Source organism: Triturus cristatus, chromosome 7 (genome assembly GCF_964204655.1).
Source record: "Triturus cristatus chromosome 7, aTriCri1.1, whole genome shotgun sequence".
Classification (NCBI taxonomy): domain Eukaryota; kingdom Metazoa; phylum Chordata; class Amphibia; order Caudata; family Salamandridae; genus Triturus; species Triturus cristatus.
The window spans coordinates 87,831,784-87,851,295 of record NC_140590.1 but is presented as its reverse complement, the minus strand read 5'-3'; the positions used below and the strand labels follow the sequence as shown (position 1 = coordinate 87,851,295).

General features: G+C 46.8%; 1 protein-coding gene across 6 annotated transcripts in view; it reads left to right on the top strand.

The window, feature by feature from the left end:
* LOC146808888 (phospholipase A2 inhibitor gamma subunit B-like) overlaps positions 1-19,512 on the top strand; it is a 1,090,687-nt gene that overhangs the window by 714,963 nt on the left and 356,212 nt on the right. For all 6 annotated transcript variants that reach the window (XR_014966274.1, XR_014966273.1, XM_085615701.1 and 3 more), the window contains one exon: positions 2,509-2,649. Coding sequence is in view for 4 of the 6 variants with exons in the window: in XM_085615701.1 (XP_085471827.1) it covers positions 2,509-2,649 (141 nt within the window). In the remaining 2 variants the exon portion in view is untranslated. The remainder of the gene's footprint in view (positions 1-2,508; positions 2,650-19,512) is intronic.

Here is a 19,512-nt window from a genome sequence, read left to right as displayed (position 1 = left end):
ATTATTCTGTACAAACTTGTCACGCATACTGGGAGCTCTCCTGTTGGTAATGGAGAGTCTAGTTGGTAATGTAGGACTTAGGATGAGATCATTCTTTATCAAAGGCCAATTTTTCTGAATAATACGGTTGATTTCCCTGCTTTGCTTGCTGTATCCGATTATCATCTGAAATTGATCATTTGGGTTCGGATGATATCATAGGTGCCTCTATAGTTTTGACTTTCAGAAGGGTATTCCTATCCACTACTCCACTTTTCAAAATTGCTGCATCTATACATTTTATATATATATATATATATATATAGGTATTTTTGTATATGCTCCTAGGTCCCACACGGTGGTGGGCGGGGATTTTTCAGTGCTTATGACTTTGATCGGTATACCCCTGGAAGAGAACTAGGATTACAGGTAAGTAAGTTATCCCTCCTTTGCATCATGCTACATGCAGTCCACAATTTGCGCTCTCCTCACTGTTGACTTTAGTGCCAACACTACAGTCATCACTAAGGGGAGGGCAATGCTACAGTCAACAGTGAGGGGAGAGCAAATTGGGGACTGCATGTACCGTGATGCAAAGGAGCAAACTTTTCTGGCATATGATGTAGTGCCCGGCTACATCCTTTTTCCTGCTCAAACTGATTTTCATGACGACCTCTACCATTTATCATACGTTCCTAATGTTCCTTTTTGTAAAAATTGTATTCCGGCCCATTGATTACACTTCATCAGGCCCCAGACTGAGATTATGGCTCCAGCCGGAGAGTACGGCCCGGGTGTGGAGAGTACGGCCAAAGACGGAGATTCCGGATGTAAAGATACGATTCGTAAATGACCTCTGTGAATATCAAAAGTCATAAAGTTAGACTTTTGTCTCAGATTGCCTTTGTGAATCTGGCCCTATGACATTTACAACACCATTAGTTCTAACTTTCACAAATGCAAGACCAATTGCATTGCAAATACTTGTCTTCAGTGTTTACTTGAAGACAAGCATGCCAGACAGCCATCAGCCATGAGATGTAAAGACATTCGGCAAGGGTGATTTATGAGGCCTTGATCAAAAACCCTTTACCAAAAGCTGCTGGACTATGTCAATTTTTATTTCAAGATACATGAAGACTGGCACATTGATGAGTTTAGAAAGTTGTGTGACTGCGAGCTGTTTTCAGCAAATGGTGCCAGGCCGTGCCACTTTGAATAAAACTACAAATTATGTATTTAAGCGTAACAGCACCACCTTCCGGTACTTGTGTTATTAAATATATCCGCATTGTTAATACTTTATTCACAAAGGGCTCCAGTGTACATGTAAGAGGGGTTTATTTCTTGAGATCTGCGGTACAGGAATCACCAGCCATTATACAACTGCACTCATCTGCAACTGCCTAACTTGGAATTTCCACTACACATCTATATAGATGACATGTTCAAGAGTCAGTAAACTATGACATTGAGATCCTCCATACGTTACGTTATTAAACACAAAAGGAAACCATAATACCTTTTATATTCATTTTGGATTTGGACAGTGAAATAATTTATTTGTGTCATGGCAGAAGTGTAGGATCGTGTATTTCAGTATAGATTTCTTTTTTTTGATATTTAAAAAAAAACTCATGAGGCATCCTGCAAGAGTTCAGGCTTGCTCGCATTGCTCCCACAAATTAATTGAGATCAGCAACCACCACTGTGGCGTACTGAAGGTAATTCTTGTGTTATAGAGTCATCCATGGCAAAATACTGGCACTGGCATGCCGAAGGTAATTATTGGCATAATAGGCACCCATGGTCATATACTGATGCTAGCAGACTAGAGGGAATTCTGGGTATATGGGGCAAAGCCATTAATTTTTTTTTAGCAAACTTGAGGAAATATTTGGCATAGTAAATTGGTAATTTTTCACAAAAGGGGACACCCATAGCACATTTTGAAAAAAAATGGGTCAGGTTTTATTAGCTTGTCACTGCATGAAAGAACTTGAATATTTAATGAGTTTACTTTCAGAGTCTATGGTATTTAAGCATATGTACTTGAATATGTTTTCAGAATGCTCTGGTTGACCCACATGTCCTTTAAAGGTTACATTTCTCCAAGGGTTAACCCACCCCTGAGCCCCTCTAGAAGAGGTCTGGCTTACTAGCTCATTCAGGGCAGTATTATACCCCAGCACTTTGAAAGATCATGTCAGCACCCTAATATGGGTGGGATCGAAAATAGACATTTGTCTGTGTTATTTTGTGCAGTTATTTTGAAACTTTGGTGATGGCATCAGGGTTAAGGTCATGTGATATGACTTTCTGATAAGATTCAGGGTCACAGGTCATATGATATCACTTTCTGTGATCCCATTAAGGTTGAAGGGTGTGTGAAGTCACTTGTACAACCCCTAGCACTTTGGTTATTTGGCTTCCATAGTATCTGTACAAGAATTATTATACATTATTTGTGCCTACTTGTTTATATGAACCCAGAAATACTGGTAATCACATACTTTGTGTTTTTTGCAGTTCCTATTTTAAAACACTTTGCCAATGGAGCGGTATGCCGAACCTGCTTTTCAGTCACATCCACGGAATGTTCACCTCATGGAACTTTGTCATGCTCTGGGATAAGGAACAGATGTGTCACCCTTGGAATGAAATTCAGAGGTAAACCAGGAAAACGTGTAATGGGGCATTGCCCAGGCCTGTAATGTTGGGGTGTGAATCATTTGTAGATGCACCTTTGTAGACAATATGTGTTGTTCATTTTTAACTTGTACATCTGTCAGATAACTAGCAGGGTGCTCAGTCAGGGGACCAACTTGGTGAGACTGGGATAAGACTGAATACTGGAATTGTGTGTGGTCTCCCCAGGGAATACAAACAAGGGAGTACCAGAGGCTGGAAGGGAAGCAGAACAGAAGGAGAGGAATGACGCAGGTTGGAATAGGCTTTTTTGAAAACTTTATTTATTGCATTTTCAAGCAAACAGACATTCAAGAAAACAGAATGAGCAAACATCGGAAAGACTTGCACATTACATGAGTCTGAGCACAAAATGCGAAGTTACAGTCATTTGTTGGTTGTGTATTAACCCAAGTTCCAGCATAAATCACATATTATAAGGCGATATCACATGTTAGCATTGATTTATACTAGTATGATCGCACTATATCTAGCTTTGATTACCATAACTAAAAATGCATAAATCGTAAAGCATTGTGGAGGGTTTTACCCGTCCCGCACCCATGCTGCGTAATACATCCACTCATTCCTCTATTTATGCTCAGGCAAATATAACTATACATTGTGTCATTCGTTAGTATTCTTTAAGTACTCCATCAATGGCCCCCATACATCTCTAGGTCTAGAGGACACCAGCAGGATCTCAGCGTATGGTCTCTACAGTATATAAAGTCGGAGAGCCATTCCTTAAACTTAGGGGCCCGCCCCCTGCCCCATCTGCACGTCAGCCGGCACTTAGCAAATAGTAAGCCCAATGCAAAGAATTTCCTACAAGATTGTTGTAAATTATCTGTGTATCCTAGGAGTGTCAATATTGGGGTGAGTGGCATTTCTACCATGACCATTGTAGCTAGCGCCTCCGCCACCTCCCTCCAGTATTCCCGCACTGCCATATAAGGTGTATAAAGTCTGCTTCATCCCGTCGGTATCTCCAGCAGCGATCATTCTCACTTAGTTTGAATTTATGCAGTTAAGTAGGGGTATAGTAGGTTCTATGTAAGGACTTGAAATAGATGATGCGTAACCTATTGCTGGCTGTGATGGCCTCTGTTTGCAAGCAGCAGTAAACCCATTGCTCATCTGTGAGTGGCTCCTCGAAGTCCAAATCCCATTCCTCCCTTGCACCATGCGATATTTGTGGCCTCTTAGTCAGCGTTGTACGGTATATGTGAGACACAACATGTGCCGGCCCCGGCAGTTTCAGCACAGAGTGGAGGACCTCTAGTGTGATCGGTTCTGCTGGACAGCCAGGGACATTGGCTCTGATCTCGTGCTTGTGTCTTATATATAGAAATACTTCCAAGGGAGTAATCCCTTCGCCGCCTAACAGTTCATGCTGGGTTTTAAATTGCCTCTCGTGGTATAGGTCCCCCCACACCATAAGATTCAGTTTTCGAAACATGTCCCGGCATGCTGCTTCCCGAGTGACCGGCGCAGCATATATGTACGAGAGTGGCATCAGTATAGTGTCAGATTCCCCATTAGTTTGGACAGCCTCTGCCAGGCAACATTGGTGCAGCTGACAGTATGATGGGCAATGCCCTCACCTGGAACTGCATTTCCCAGGCATCAGTGTGTTGGCGTGGGACACATGTCTCCCTGTTCGACATCCAAGGGGCATATCAACAACAACCGGCGATAATTATCGCAAAGCGCACTTAGCGCCTGGATAATTATCGCCGGCTAGTGTGAATTTTTATCGCTGAGATAGCGTGCTATTAGCAACGCTTATCTCAATAGCGATAAAAATCTACACGCTAACAGGCTAACGTGAGATTATCGCTGGAAACCCAGCGATAATCACACGTTACCTTGTTGATAGGGACAGGCAAACTTAGCCATGATATCCTCCTTCCATAGGATATCATGGCTAAGTCTGAAAATTAGCAGACGTAAAAAAGCAGCGTTAACCGCTGTTAGCGCTGCTTTTTTTGTCTCTAACAGGGTTAGCGACATTCTTGATAATAGGAGAAATGTCGCTTAGCGACATTTCTCCTATTATTTTACTAAGGAACGCCCCCTTTGCATCTCATTAGAGATGCAAGGGGAAGCGTAGAGTAAAAGGGTGCTAACATGCAAATTTGCGTGTTAGCACCCTGTTGTTGATAGGGCGCTAGTTTTATCTCTGCTTTTTTGGCTTTTAAAGCCAAAAAAGCAGAGATAAAGCCCTTGTTGATATGCCCCCAAGTGCGGCATGAATGGAGGGATGAAGTCGATAGGTGGCGTGGTGTGCCTGCGTACTGAGGAAATACAGCTCCAAGTCTGAAGCCTAAAATCCCCCTCTAGAGAAAGGCTGTGTCAAGGTTTTCCACCCCACCCTGGGTTGTTTTCCACCCCATGCAAGTTTAATGAACAGTGATTGTAGGAAATTGAAAAAGGGACGGCCAGGATTGTAGGGAATGTTGACGAGCAAGTCTAAAAGTTTGGGTACGATGTTCATTTTCATTACCGCCACCCTGCCGGCCAAAGGCAGTCGTAACGTGATCCATCTATCGACCCATTAGCTAATAGTCTTGATCGCTGTGTCATATTTAGCTCGGAGGGTTGTTTCTCTATCTCTGGTAAGGACTACTTGTAGGTATTTTATTTCCTGTTATCAGCAGGAAGTCGTGAGTGAATTGTGCAGTAGAAGGAGTGAGTGGAAATATTTGAGATTTAGCTCAGTTCAGTTGTATACCCGAGATATTGCCAAACTTTATAAATTCAAGAAGAATCGGGTTGAGGCTGATGCTGGGATCCCTCAGATATAAAGTGATGTCGTCAGTGTATAGCGATATCAAAATCTGACGTGAGGGGTATTGGATGGCATATTCCCTATGGTGCTGTCTGATTTTAGCCGCTAGGGGTTCGACGGCTAGAGCAACAAGCATTTGCAATGCAATCGGTCTCGGATAAGTGTATAGCCATGCAGTATATTATTGCATATTTCTGCAATGGACTGTGTGGCAGTGATTATAACTGTGGCAGTAGTTTGGGCAGTGAACATTGTATTTGAGCTCTTATGAGTGGTTTGAAGAATACATTAAATTATTGATACACTTTAAATAAATGTATATATAAGTGGAGCCTATAAAGACGTTTGTGGAAATCAACAGGTATGCTATGTAGTGTTTAAGGTGCACAGAGGAAGAGAAAGGCAGACATTGTTAGAGCAGGATGGCGTGCTTTGGGGAACAGATGTGTAAGAGGAGAGAGGAGGGGATAAACAGCGGGAGGAGAAATACAAGAGAAAGAGTGGACAAATTAAAGTGAGAGAAAAGAGAGCATATGAATGGGGAGAAGTGAGGGTTCTTAATGCAGTGAGGGTAGCCCCATGCGAGGTCATTTAGTGCAAGGAGCACTGTGTGAGTACAGTACAGCTAAGGCAGTTGTCACTTTGTTGTCACTGAAACCAGGACAGGTACCAGTGCATGTAAAGCTTCCATTGCTATGCCAGTGCCGTATGGAGCGCCTGTAAGCTGCCGAATAAGAGCCTGGTTAATCATGTCACCACATGGAGGCAGAGTGGGAAAGCCAGCTGCTGTTCTGCTCGTGATCTCTGTAATATTTTTCACTCTGGACTTCATATGAATTCACAGCTCAACCTCCTGAGCGTGTAATCAGTTGATTTATCTCCTGCAGCACAGCATTCTGTTCTTTATGTAAGGGAGTCTGGGTTCTTCAGAAAATGGGTGTAGTGGCACGATTACAAACAGTCATTCTGGTAATATAACATGCTGTAAGGGGAGGGAGGTGTTGTTGGGGAAAGACAGAGGGAAATTAACTGACTTGGAAGCAGTGCCATGGAGTTGTTGTAAATCCTTGAATACATAAACAGCTATGCTTGCATATTTACAATACCATCACACAGTACATGGATGCCCGGTAAGACACAATTATGGGGCCTGTTGATTAAGCAACACGGGAACTTTTGTTTTGTAGGAATGTGGGGTATGTGGCTTGGGGATGGTAAGGAGCCACGAAAAGCAAACACTGCTCAGGCCAACGTGTGTTTTTAGCAGGCTGGCTTTATTAAAATAAGCTGTACATGATAAGCCCTGTACATTGGTCACACTGTATACGAATCTAAGTAGAAGGGCCAAAACGTAAAGGGCAGTGTACACCTAGGGTAGAAAGGCTGAAGATGAAACTGTGCATACGATATGGAGCATAAGGCAGGCTGACCTAAGAAGTATTAAACAAGCCAGAAGCAGTCAATGTGTCAAATTCATAAATACACCGGGCACTGTTTTCAGTAGGTGAAGCAGCCGGCGATGGGTGGGGAGCATATGGATTAGACCACGGAGTGCAATACACACGTGAATGAAGCTGCACAGGCAAACGAGTATATAGATTTGGTTAGCTGAACAGGGCAGTGTCTACAAATAAGTTAAACTAAGAACGGTAATGGCTGCACTGGTCATGCTTGTGTGGTCACTATGCCTAATGTTTTGTGGATGAGGCAAGCGGTAGTGTGTACGGAGTTTGTATGTGACCAATTTGGGCCAGGTAGCACTAAGCAGCGTGCTCGTGGATAAAACTACAGAGCAAGGTGAGCACAGAAGCCAGGATACAGATAGCAGGGATACATGGGTCGGGCTGCACAAAACTATGTAGAGCGCGTGGGTGGCTACGAACTGCGCAGCATGTATTCAGGGGGAAATCTGCCTGACCAAAGTTTACAGTGTGGGTTCTGTCCATTGTATGTACACGTTGTCTGCAGTGTAACAATTCCTGAGCAGTTCGCACACCACACAAAGTATGTTCAGCAGGTGTAAGTGTGCGTACTGTGAGGTATAGTGGGCAAAGTTGGTCTGTACCTGGGCCGGTTGCAGTAGAGCTATCCGTAGGGTTCTGTACTGACGTTGTTACCAGTACTTCCGGCCTATGTCCTGTACCCTTGCGCTCCATTGCCCGGCTTCCTCAGTGTTCTATATGAGTCGTCAGGGAATAACCTATACGGTCCCCTAAAACTGAAAAACAAAGGTTCACCAGTGCCTCGGACTTCACAATACTACTCTACTACAAGACAACATAGGGGCTTGGGTGAGCAGATTCTGAGAGGCGGGATTACACACCGTCTGGGGGAAGGCAGAGTGTGATTTGTAAGAATAACATAGCGGACATGCCAACCCTCCCGATTCAGGCGGGAGACTACCGATTTCAAGGCTAGTCTCCCGATTCCTGCAAGCAAAAACCCGATTCCTCGGGGTTTCAGCTGACAGGGCTTGGTATTGTGCAACGTGCTAAGTCTTCCAGCAATAGTCAGAGTGGCGACGCGGGGGCTCTAGAAGGGGTGAAAAACCAACAAAGCCCCGTTAACAAGCGAATGGTCTTTTAAAGACCTGTGAGGTACTCGGGGTGGCTGTGTGTGCGTCTGGGAAACTTTTTCAGCCCGGGCTGCCACACGGGGGGGGGGGTTGATGCAGTGCCAGCAACCTGCCAGGCCAGTCAGTGCACAACACTTGTATCTACCTCTCTCTGCCTGCCATTGCGCTTCATGCTTCTGAAAGCTAAGAAAAAAATGCACAATTGCGTTTCAAATGTCCGATACTGCAGCAGCACACTTCCAAAGCCCATACATGAGAGTAACCCGATTCAAGGCCCCATTCTCCCGATTATTTTTTTTTAGCTCTCCCACTTTGCTCTTCTGAAACGTTGGCATGTATGACATAGCCCCACCAATACGTGCTACGAAGCCGGAGATAAAGATACTCACCACCTCAGACATCTTCCCCCTTTGACGACTCCGCCCCTTGCCCCGGTCACGGATGATAGAGATCCACAATGGACTAGAGTGCCCGCTGGAGGTTTGACTGTGGAATACGTTGACGTGGCGGCCATTTCTGAATGCAGAGTAGATGTATCCTCACAATAAAGCAATTTTTTATTAGTGTTTGTGACAAAGATTAGATTTGGAATTGTACGTTAATGTGCACTTATTGAAAAACAAGTTTGAATAAGAAATACCATTACCCGGATTACAGCATCCTAATGTGTAGTGATTTGAGACTCGCAATGTTAGTCTATGCGAGGAGCTATACAACGGTTCTCAGAGTGCAAAAGTAAACGCGCTCCTCACCTGGGCAGACAATATTATATTTGAATGTTATCTTCTGGCCATATATTCTCTGCACATAATATAACAAGGCAAAGGCTGGGCCCCCGTAGTGGCACAAGTACGACCGGGAGTGCATGGAAGGGGGCGGGGCCGCCAAGAAGTCACAGACTGCGGGAGATGGGGGAAGAGCGTCTACGAGCAGCTCCACACAGCTGCTAGCAGCACAACGTGCACACGTTCAGAAGGACTGTAATGTAACACGCCGGGCACGTAACAGCGGGGTGGGCTCCCGCTTCCCTCCTGCAGACAGGGGCAAAGACTGGGCCCCGTAGTGGCACAAGTACGACCGGGAGTGCCTGAAGGGGGGGTGGGGCCACCAAGAAGTCATGGAGGGAGGGGGAGAGAATGGAAGATAGTAGTCTGTGCAGTAAAGGGGCTGATAGCCGTGTAAGGATACAAATGATGACTGAGGAGGGACTAACAAGCCTCAAACCAATCAGAAGGCAGCATTTAAGACAAAAGCCAATGGGCAGAGAGTGGGCGGAGCTTCCATGAAGCTTCCACACTACAGTGTGTACTGCATGCCTCGCAAAGCGATGGCAGCACATTCGTGCTGCATCGCTAGGCGAGACCTAAAAAGTAGCAGGGATACCGTGCAACCCTGCCGTGTGCCTCTTGTAATGTTGATCGGGTCTGAGTATGATCCTTTAACCTGCACTATTGTTTCGGGCTTAGGGTATAGTAGCCTTATCTATTTGAGGAAGGGCAAAGGTAGACCCATCCTGCCCAGAATGGTAAACATGTACCCCCATTCGTGGGAATCAAACGCTTTTATAGCGTCCAAGAAGATTCCCGCTGCAGACATGTCCAGGTCTATGTCATGTAACAGTGCGAAAGTGATTCTTAAATTGTGGGAGGTGGCCCTCCCCTCCCCGGCACAAACACGCCTGGTCCGGGAGGACCAGTCCCTCCATTAGCAATGATATCCTATTAGCTATAATTTTGGCAAGTATTTTGGTGTAACAATTAATAACTGATAAGGACCTGTAGGCGTCACAATTGGAGTCTATTTTGCTCGGTTTAAGTAACAACATTATCATAGCCTGGCGCATCGACGGTGGGAGGATGTCTAACTCCCTGGCTTCTTCAAAAACTTGTTTGAGTATCGGGACCAGCTGCTCAATGCAGCATTTATAAAAGTCTGCGCGCTGCCCGTCAGGCCCAGGGGCCCTGCCTGATCGCAGGCCCATTATAGCTGCGCGTATCTCGTCCTCTTCAAATTCCGCCGATGGAAACTCTCTGCAAGAGTCCTTTATCCACCCCAGTGCAGTTTCCTCAAAATAAGATGCTACATCTGGTGTGCCATTCTCTCCAGTACGATATAGCAGTGGCGGTGCGTCCATTGGGGCGCTGTGGCATTGCCCCAATAGCCACATGGCCCCATTCACGCAAACGGCAAGCAACTTACTAAGTCGCTCGTTGCTCCCCTCGCAGTCGGCACTGGCAGTCAGGCAATCGACCGCTGAAGTGGGTGGGGGCGGAGCGGGGCTGGCTGCGGCAGCAAGGGTTGAGTGACAGGCAACAGGCTGACAGCAGCGCGTGCAATGGTGTGCGCATGCTCGATTTTGGGCTGGTCATTTTTATGACCAGCCCGAACATGCGTACTACAGGCCAGCCACCTACTTCCATGGGAGAGCGAGGGGGGACCCGAAAGGCCGAGGGTTGCTTCATGCAGCAGCCCCCGGTCTCCTAAGGGGCGGGCCATCTCCATGCCCTAGCCAATCCTGGCACTGCTAATGCAGCGTCTGGATTGGCTGCCTGAGACACCATGCAGCCTGAGTGTGGACTATTGTTGTGCAGAAGGCGTACCGTGGGACCGGCCCAGGACATAGCAGAAGCAGAGGCAGTGTGGGCCGGTCACGGGCAGGTACGTTTTTTACTTATTTTATTAAAACTCCCCCGGCCGGCCCCCACCCCTGCGACTCGAGTACTGCGAGCAGCGACTGAGGTGCCTTGTTAAATTACTCCGAATGGCTGTGCACCGAAGGATGCAGGTTTATTGTCAGATCTGGTTCAGGGCTTGGAAGGATTATCGCATCCAAGAGGTGCTGAAGTCTGTGGTGTGCTCGCCTGTGCACATGTGTGTATGGTTGTGTTTGCGCGTGGACAAAGTCAGACTGATGAGAAAATGTACATTTATACTCACGCTTGCAGAAGTCTGCGGAAAATACACTTTGGCAGTGGCGGTGCGTCCAATAGGGGCGTTGGGGCGTTGCCCCACTAAGCCCCATGGACGACCGTCACACTAAAATGTAATTCAATCTCAGTCAGTGAAAAAAACTGTTATCTCGCAGCGCAGTCTCGCTACCGGGCCGGCACTGCCTGAAGAGGTTGGGGGCGGGGCTGCGGCAGCTTCAGTGAGCGCGGTCGGCAATAATAGCGGCAGTTCAGCAGCAATGCGCAGGTCCTTTTTTGGGCTGGTCATTTTTATGACCAGCCCGAACATGCGCACAGCAGTACCTTCCCCTTTACAGTTGTGACTGGTGAGGGACCCGAGGGGTGCTGCTTCATACCGCAGCCCCTCGGGTCTCATTATGGGCGGGGAGTAACCCTGCTCGTAGCCAATCCTGGCGCTGCCGCGCAGTGTCGCTGCTAATGCAGCACCAGGATTGGCTGAGACACCGTGCAGCCTGTATGTATGGGTGCCGCGCGTGGGTGGTTGCACTGCCGCACTTGTATGGCCAATCACTGTGGCTTATGTGAAGCCATGCAGTAGTGATTGGCCATACTCGCAGGGCAGTTCGACATGTCACAGCGCCGCGGCCACATGACAAGTCAGAGTCGCACCGCACACAGACCTTGTGCCGTGCCTAGTTATTAGTCTTAAAGTTAATAGCAACTTTTCTAGGTCACGTGCTGGGCAGAGCAGTGGGCGACTGCACATGGAGCGTCTGGAGAGCATCCGCCCAGCCCATGTCAGGCCGTCACCCAGGAACTCCTGTCCGTTAGAAGTGAGTGCATCTAGCAGGTGGGCACTTTGTGGTGGAGCGGGGGTGTGAGAGACCACAGGCACTGCACACATGTGTCTGGAGGACACAGAAAAGGCTGCACTGACATCATGTGTGGGTGTGCAAACGAGACCACAGCATCCGGCCTGACAACGTGGAGCAGAGAGATGTGTGTGTGCGGTCTGAGACCATAAACATTTTCATTGGCTTGCATTCATAATCAAAGAAAGTGTTTAAATATGTTGCTGGCACATGATTGCTAGCCGTGCGAGAGACTTAGAGGTGTCTTAACTTAACGTCACATTTATGAGTGAGGCTTGTTGAATAGACGGAAGAATGAGAGCTCAGCAGAGGACAAAATTTCAATGATGTGCTAGTGTTGATCAATTGGGCCAGGTAAGCGCCACTGAATTCATTCAATTCTATGGCTACGGAATTTCCTGCATAAATATTTACAGTGCTTGCCATATAATCCACTACCAACTGCATAATTAGAACATCTAATCTAAGGAAATGTTGTTTACTTTGCACTTCAAACGGATCAAAAATTAATTAAAAATAAGCCTTAAGGTTTCGCGAATTGGCAGTGACATTACACTTGCTGTATTTAGGTTTTAAACTGGTACTAATGACGGTGCACCGTAGTTAGCGGACGATATACAGAGCGTGATTCTTTCTTTTGTACCTTTAGAGTGTGCGTTGACCGCTCACATTATTCACGATTTGTCTTTATAATTCTGCTTGTTCACACTGAAAAGGGGCTGAAGAACTTTTCAGCAGTAACATTTGCAAACCGTGCTGGGTGAGGTGATCTGTTCTCTGCGAACACTTCATTATTCTAATGTATTCATCAGCAGAATCCGAGGTAAACAGATTCCCAACCCCTGTGTGGCCTCGCTGTTTTACAGGTTTTGGACAAGCGCATAACTGTTTTAGCAGTTGACATCCTATGAAAGAGGAAGGCCCTTGGAAGTCCTGGTGAATTAAACTCTCTCTTTTGAGTTCTCTTCTTTTATCCTTACAAGTGAAGCACAGATAATAGCATTCTTCTCAGTAAAAATCAAGAAATGAAATTGTATTTGTTAGTTGAACTAAGCACAGTCTATCTATCTGGGTATTCTGAAATGGTACATGCATCGACTATGTAAAGATATCCTAAAAATAGACATAACTTTACAAATTCCTACATACTTAAAAGGCCCCAAACAAGGCTTAAAGAGGTGCACGCAGCCCATTGGCACTGTTTTTACACGCTGGCTTGTCTGCACGTTGCCCTTTGTTTATTGAGCTGAAAGCTGCTTGACCTATTTGAAGAATAGCCGAGAAGCGAATTTAGATGGCATTGATTAGGTTACAAAAAGAATCCTTCTGAATGAGTTAAACATTTGCTCTAGCAGCGTTAATGTGTGTTAAAATATCAAAATACTGAAATAATATTGCCATATAATGTGCCACATTATACTATATAATCTGACTTTTCTTGCCATATAATTTAGTTAAACAAGCTGCTTAAAGCGGTCCTCCATGAGGAGCCCTGTCATCAGCAATACCTGTGCTTTGGGTGCACTTTAGATTGCGGTGACTACATCCCGCTGCACGAGCCATTTACATGAAAGGGCAAACAGGGAAAACCTGTTCCAGAGTGCATAGGGGAGCCCAGGAGGAGCCCTGTCATCTGCAACATATGTAATTGGAGAGCGCTATAAAGTGCGATGACTGCATCCAGCTGTGCGGGCCGTATTCATGAAGGGGCAAACAGGAACTAACTGTCCCAGAGTGCAGCAGAGTGTCTAGGAGGAGCCCTGTCATCAGCAACACGTGGGCTTGGAAAGCAAAATAAAGCATGGTGACAACATTGAAGAACAGCGCTGCTCGCCTCTCAGCCTGACCGCTCAGGTAAGCGTTGCATTTTACATTTACATGCAAGGAGGGAGGACAGAGCTAGAGGTTTTAGTTTGTGTGCTTAAAACACCAATAGGTGCAAAAACAACAATTGATGGACAGAATGCAGAACAATGTCATACATTCACCCCAGTACAGAGATCTGGGTCTAAATCCATCGTTTTTTTGTTCACCATGCCATTCCAGTTTGAACCCAGCCATATGCAAATCAGTCTTGACCCTGTGCCTCATGGGAACAGTCCAGCCCGAACTGCCAAGCCAGGTCCTCCTTGGACTGGAAACAAGCATCCTAGGACCGGTTTCACCCCTCTTCAGCCAGGATTGCTTGATTCCAGTGGCATGGAGAGCACGGGACTCACGTCTGAGCATACCCGTCCTACTCGGGGAGACAAATGCAAAAACAACAATTGATGGACAGAATGCAGAACAATGTCATACATTCACCTCAGTACAGAGATCTGGGCCTAAATCCATCGTTTTTTTACTCACCATGCCATTCCAGTTTGAACCCAGCCATTTGCAAATCAGTCTTGACCCTGTGCCTCATGGGAACAGTCCAGCCAGAACTGCCAAGCCAGGTCCTCCTTGAACTGGAAACAAGCATCCTAGGACCGGTTTCGGGGTTTCACCCCTCTTCAGCCAGGATAGCTTGATTCCAGTGGCATGGAGAGCACGGGACTCACATCTGAGCATACCCGTCCTACTCGGGGAGACAAAAACAACAATTGATGGGCAGAATGCAGAACAATGTCATACATTCACCCCAGTACAGAGATCTGGGCCTAAATCCATCGTTTTTTTGCTTACCATGCCATTCCAGTTTGAACCCAGCCATATGCAAATCAGTCTTGACCCCGTGCATCATGGGAACAGTCCAGCCCGAACTGCCAAGCCAGGTCCTCCTTGGACTGGAAACAAGCATCCTAGGACCGGTTTCGGGGTTTCACCCCTCTTCAGCCAGGATAGCTTGATTCCAGTGGCATGGAGAGCACGGGACTCACAGCTGAGCATACCCGTCCTACTCGGGGAGACAAATGCAAAAACAACAATTGATGGACAGAATGCAGAACAATGTCATACATTCACCCCAGTACAGAGATCTGGGCCTAAATCCATCGTTTTTTTGCTCACCATGCCATTCCAGTTTGAACCCAGCCATATGGAAATCAGTCTTGACCCTGTGCCTCATGGGAACAGTCCAGCCCGAACTGCCAAGCCAGGTCCTCCTTGGACTGGAAACAAGCATCCTAGGACTGGTTTCGGGGTTTCACCCCTCTTCAGCCAGGATACCTTGATTCCAGTGGCATGGAGAGCACGGGACTCACGTCTGAGCATACCCGTCCTACTCGGGGAGACAAATGCAAAAACAACAATTGATGGACAGAATGCAGAACAATGTCATACATTCACCCCAGTACAGAGATCTGGGCCTAAATCCATCGTTTTTTTACTTACCATGCCATTCCAGTTTGAACCCAGCCATATGCAAATCAGTCTTGACCCTGTGCCTCATGGGAACAGTCCAGCCCGAACTGCCAAGCCAGGTCCTCCTTGGACTGGAAACAAGCATCCTAGGACCGGTTTCGGGGATTCACCCCTCTTCAGCCAGGATAGCTTGATGCCAGTGGCATGGAGAGCACGGGATTCACGTCTGAGCATACCCGTCCTACTCGGGGAGACAAAAACAACAATTGATGGACAGAATGCAGAACAATGTCATACATTCACCCCAGTACAGAGATCTGGGCCTAAATCCATCGTTTTTTTGCTCACCATGCCATTCCAGTTTGAACCCAGCCATATGCAAATCAGTCTTGACCCTGTGCATCATGGGAACAGTCCAGCCCGAACTGCCAAGCCAGGTCCTCCTTGGACTGGAAACAAGCATCCTAGGACCGGTTTCGGGGTTTCCCCCCTCTTCAGCCAGGATAGCTTGATTCCAGTGGCATGGAGAGCACGGGACTCACAGCTGAGCATACCCGTCCTACTCGCGGAGACAAATGCAAAAACAACAATTGATGGACAGAATGCAGAACAATGTCATACATTCACCCCAGTACAGAGATCTGGGCCTAAATCCATCGTTTTTTTGCTCACCATGCCATTCCAGTTTGAGCCAGCCATATGGAAATCAGTCTTGACCCTGTGCCTCATGGGAACAGTCCAGCTCGAACTGCCAAGCCAGGTCCTCCTTGGACTGGAAACAAGCATCCTAGGACTGGTTTCAGGGTTTCACCCCTCTTCAGCCAGGATACCTTAATTCCAGTGGCATGGAGAGCACGGGACTCACATCTGAGCATACCCGTCCTACTCGGGGAGACAAATGCAAAAACAACAATTAATGGACAGAATGCAGAACAATGTCATACATTCACCCAAGTACAGAGATCTGGGCCTAAATCCATCGTTTTGTTGCTCATCATGCCATTCCAGTTTGAACCCAGCCATATGCAAATCAGTCTTGACCCTGTGCCTCATGGGAACAGTCCAGCCCGAACTGCCAAGCCAGGTCCTCCTTGGACTGGAAACATCCTAGGATCGCTTTCGGGGTTTCACCCCTCTTCAGCCAGGATAGCTTGATTCCAGTGGCATGGAGAGCACGGGACTCACGTCTGAGCATACCCGTCCTACTCGGGGAGACAAATGCAAAAACAACAATTGATGGACAGAATGCCAGAAACCTGTCCTAGGAAGCTTGTTTCCGGTCCAGGGAAGACATGGCTTGGCAGTTCGGGCTGGACTGTTCTCATGAGGCACAGGGTCAGACTGATTTGCATATGGCCATTTCTGAACTGGGGTGGCAGAGTGGGCTAAAGAACGGTGATGGATCAAACCCAGATCTGTTGACTGGGTGTGAGTGTTTGATTGGTTCTGATGCTCCGTCCATCACCACCCCCTTTTGTACTGCTTTGTTCGCCATAAGTTGGCAGGGTATGCTCAGACGTGAGTCCCTTGCTCACTTTGCCACTGGATTCAAGCAAGCCTGGCTGAAGACGGCTGTAATGCCAGAAACCGGTCCTAGGAAGCTTGTTTCCGGTCCAGGGAAGACATGGCTTGGCAGTTCGGGCTGGACTGTTCCCATGAGGCACAGGGTCAGACTGATTTGCATATGGCCATGTCTGAATTGGGGTGGCAGAGTGGGCTAAAGAACGGTGATGGATCAAACCCAGATCTGTTGACTGGGTGTGAGTGTTTGATTGGTTCTGATGCTCCGTCCATCACCACCCCCTTTTGTACTGCTTTGTTCGCCATAAGTTGGCAGGGTATGCTCAGACGTGAGTCCCTTGCTCACTTTGCCACTGGATTCAAGCAAGCCTGGCTGAAGATGGCTGTAATGCCAGAAACCGGTCCTAGGAAGCTTGTTTCCGGTCCAGGGAAGACATGGCTTGGCAGTTCGGGCTGGACTGTTCCCATGAGGCACAGGTTCAGACTGATTTGCATATGGCCATGTCTGAACTGGGGTGGCAGAGTGGGCTAAAGAACGGTGATGGATCAAACCCAGATCTGTTGACTGGGTGTGAGTGTTTGATTGGTTCTGATGCTCCGTCCATCACCACCCCCTTTTGTACTGCTTTGTTCGCCATAAGTTGGCAGGGTATGCTCAGACGTGAGTCCCTTGCTCACTTTGCCACTGGATTCAAGCAAGCCTGGCTGAAGACGGCTGTAATGCCAGAAACCGGTCCTAGGAAGTTTGTTTCCGGTCCAGGGAAGACATGGCTTGGTAGTTCGGGCTGGACTGTTCCCATGAGGCACAGGGTCAGACTGATTTGCATATGGCCATGTCTGAACTGGGGTGGCAGAGTCGGCTAAAGAACGGTGATGGATCAAACCCAGATCTGTTGACTGGGTGTGAGTGTTTGATTGGTTCTGATGCTTCGTCCATCACCACCCCCTTTTGTACTGCTTTAAAACACCAATATGAGCATGATAATTAGATTGTTGACTGTGCGTGAGACTGAAGCAAGAGGATGGGTTTTTGGAAGTATTCTGATTCGTTGTTGTCTAGGGCTAAAAACAATTTAGCTGGTGCAATTCTATTTCTTCAGGATTTTCAGTGTTATACTTAATGTGATTTATGGAGATGTGTTTGCACCTTGGTTTTCAGAGAATGGATGCTAGGTGAGACGTGCAACTGTCGATGTGATGCAGAAGAAGCCTATGCGTAGAGGACAGTTTGAGTACAAGGCATTTTTAAGAGTACACTCAAATTGCTTCAATTACATAGTTAGTTGCAGCGGCAGAAGGTAGTTGCAGATATGGGATATAGTTTAGGACAGCACGGAGGGAGCTGAGAAGCTGTTTCCTTTTAGAGTTGGATTTGGATGCAACAAAGGGAAGGGATGGAGGGATACTGATCAGAATTTGTATGAATGCATGATCAAATGTGTATTAAAATGTCAAAATAATACTACTACAGAATGTGCTGCATTATGAGGCATAACTTGTCATTTCTTGCTGCTTAATTTAGTCAACACTTCTGCATACTGTGGTCCTCCTATGGCACACAATTCCAGTGACCCTGATTGAATCACACAGATTGTGACACAGACACAAGCAGGACACATAATCGGAAGCACAGACACCAGCCCTCCTCACACAAACACACTCACACTAATATCACACAGATCAGTATCTCACGACACGGCAGTCACGCAGTCCAACACCACTTTGGGGTACCAGTGTTGTAGCCAGGGCCACAGGATTTATTAGATGCTGCTGCATTTTAGGCATAATTATGGATTTGATACCTTAACTATATAATCCATCATTTGTAGCCTAAGTTGAAGATTTTAACAGAAACCATCAGAAAAAGGATCAAATGTTACTAAAAATGCAGTAATATTTGGCTGCACAGTGGAAGGCCCTTCGCATAGTGTTAACGTGCAAAAAATGACATAATAATGAAATAATACTACCCTGCATTACACTGTAAAATGTAGTCAACCCTGCTGCATCATTTGGTACTTCCTGTTGCATAATTCTAGAGGACCTGATTTAAGTGCTGCTGCTCTTCCGGTCCTTGAGAGAGGTGGAAAGAAGCAAAGGAGAGAGATGGGAGGGTAATAGGGGTCATAAGGAGGAGGCTGGGGCATTGTTGGGTGTATTGCATTACTAACCTTCCTGCTTCCTCAAATTTGCTTGAAAATGCTCCATTTATTCACTATTTTTTTCAAAATTTTCGCGGGGTAAACACCCCGACCCCACTATAGGTTGTTTGAGCTCGCTACGCTCGCTCGCCTCAGTGCAGTACCACGATAATTTTCTGACTCGCCACTTTCAAATGTCACCAGCCGCCACTGCACTTTGGATGAATGGGACTCACACACTATTAGCGCGCGGTCAGTCACCTGAATGCTCCGGTTTGGACCTAGAGAAGAACCCATTTGTAGGAGATCAGATGGAATTTACAGCCGGGTTGGCATATGTGGCATTTCTTCACCCACTCCACGGTGCCGCACGGCTTTTTTCTTACCTGCCGTTCACCTGTACCGTGGATTTTCTGCCTTTTAACTTTTCTCCTTCGGTGCTGCACATGAGTCAGTAATAATTACAGCAGTAGTGCAGTGAGCGCGGGTAGGCTGTTAATTGCAGCGGTAGTGCAGTGAGCACGCGTAATGCTGGAGACGGTAATGTCTGTAATAATGACTTACAGTGGGAGTGCGGTGTGAACGTCTCTGAAGGTGGAGTTTGTATAACGTTTGTAATAGTTAGAGCGGTAGTGCAGTGTGAGTTTGGGTTACGCAGGAGCCCGTTGAATCTCTTATTTTTGGTGGTTTTAGAGAGTGCTGTGTGTATGGATGACTGTGAGTAGCAGCCCTTCGTTTGCATCAGAGC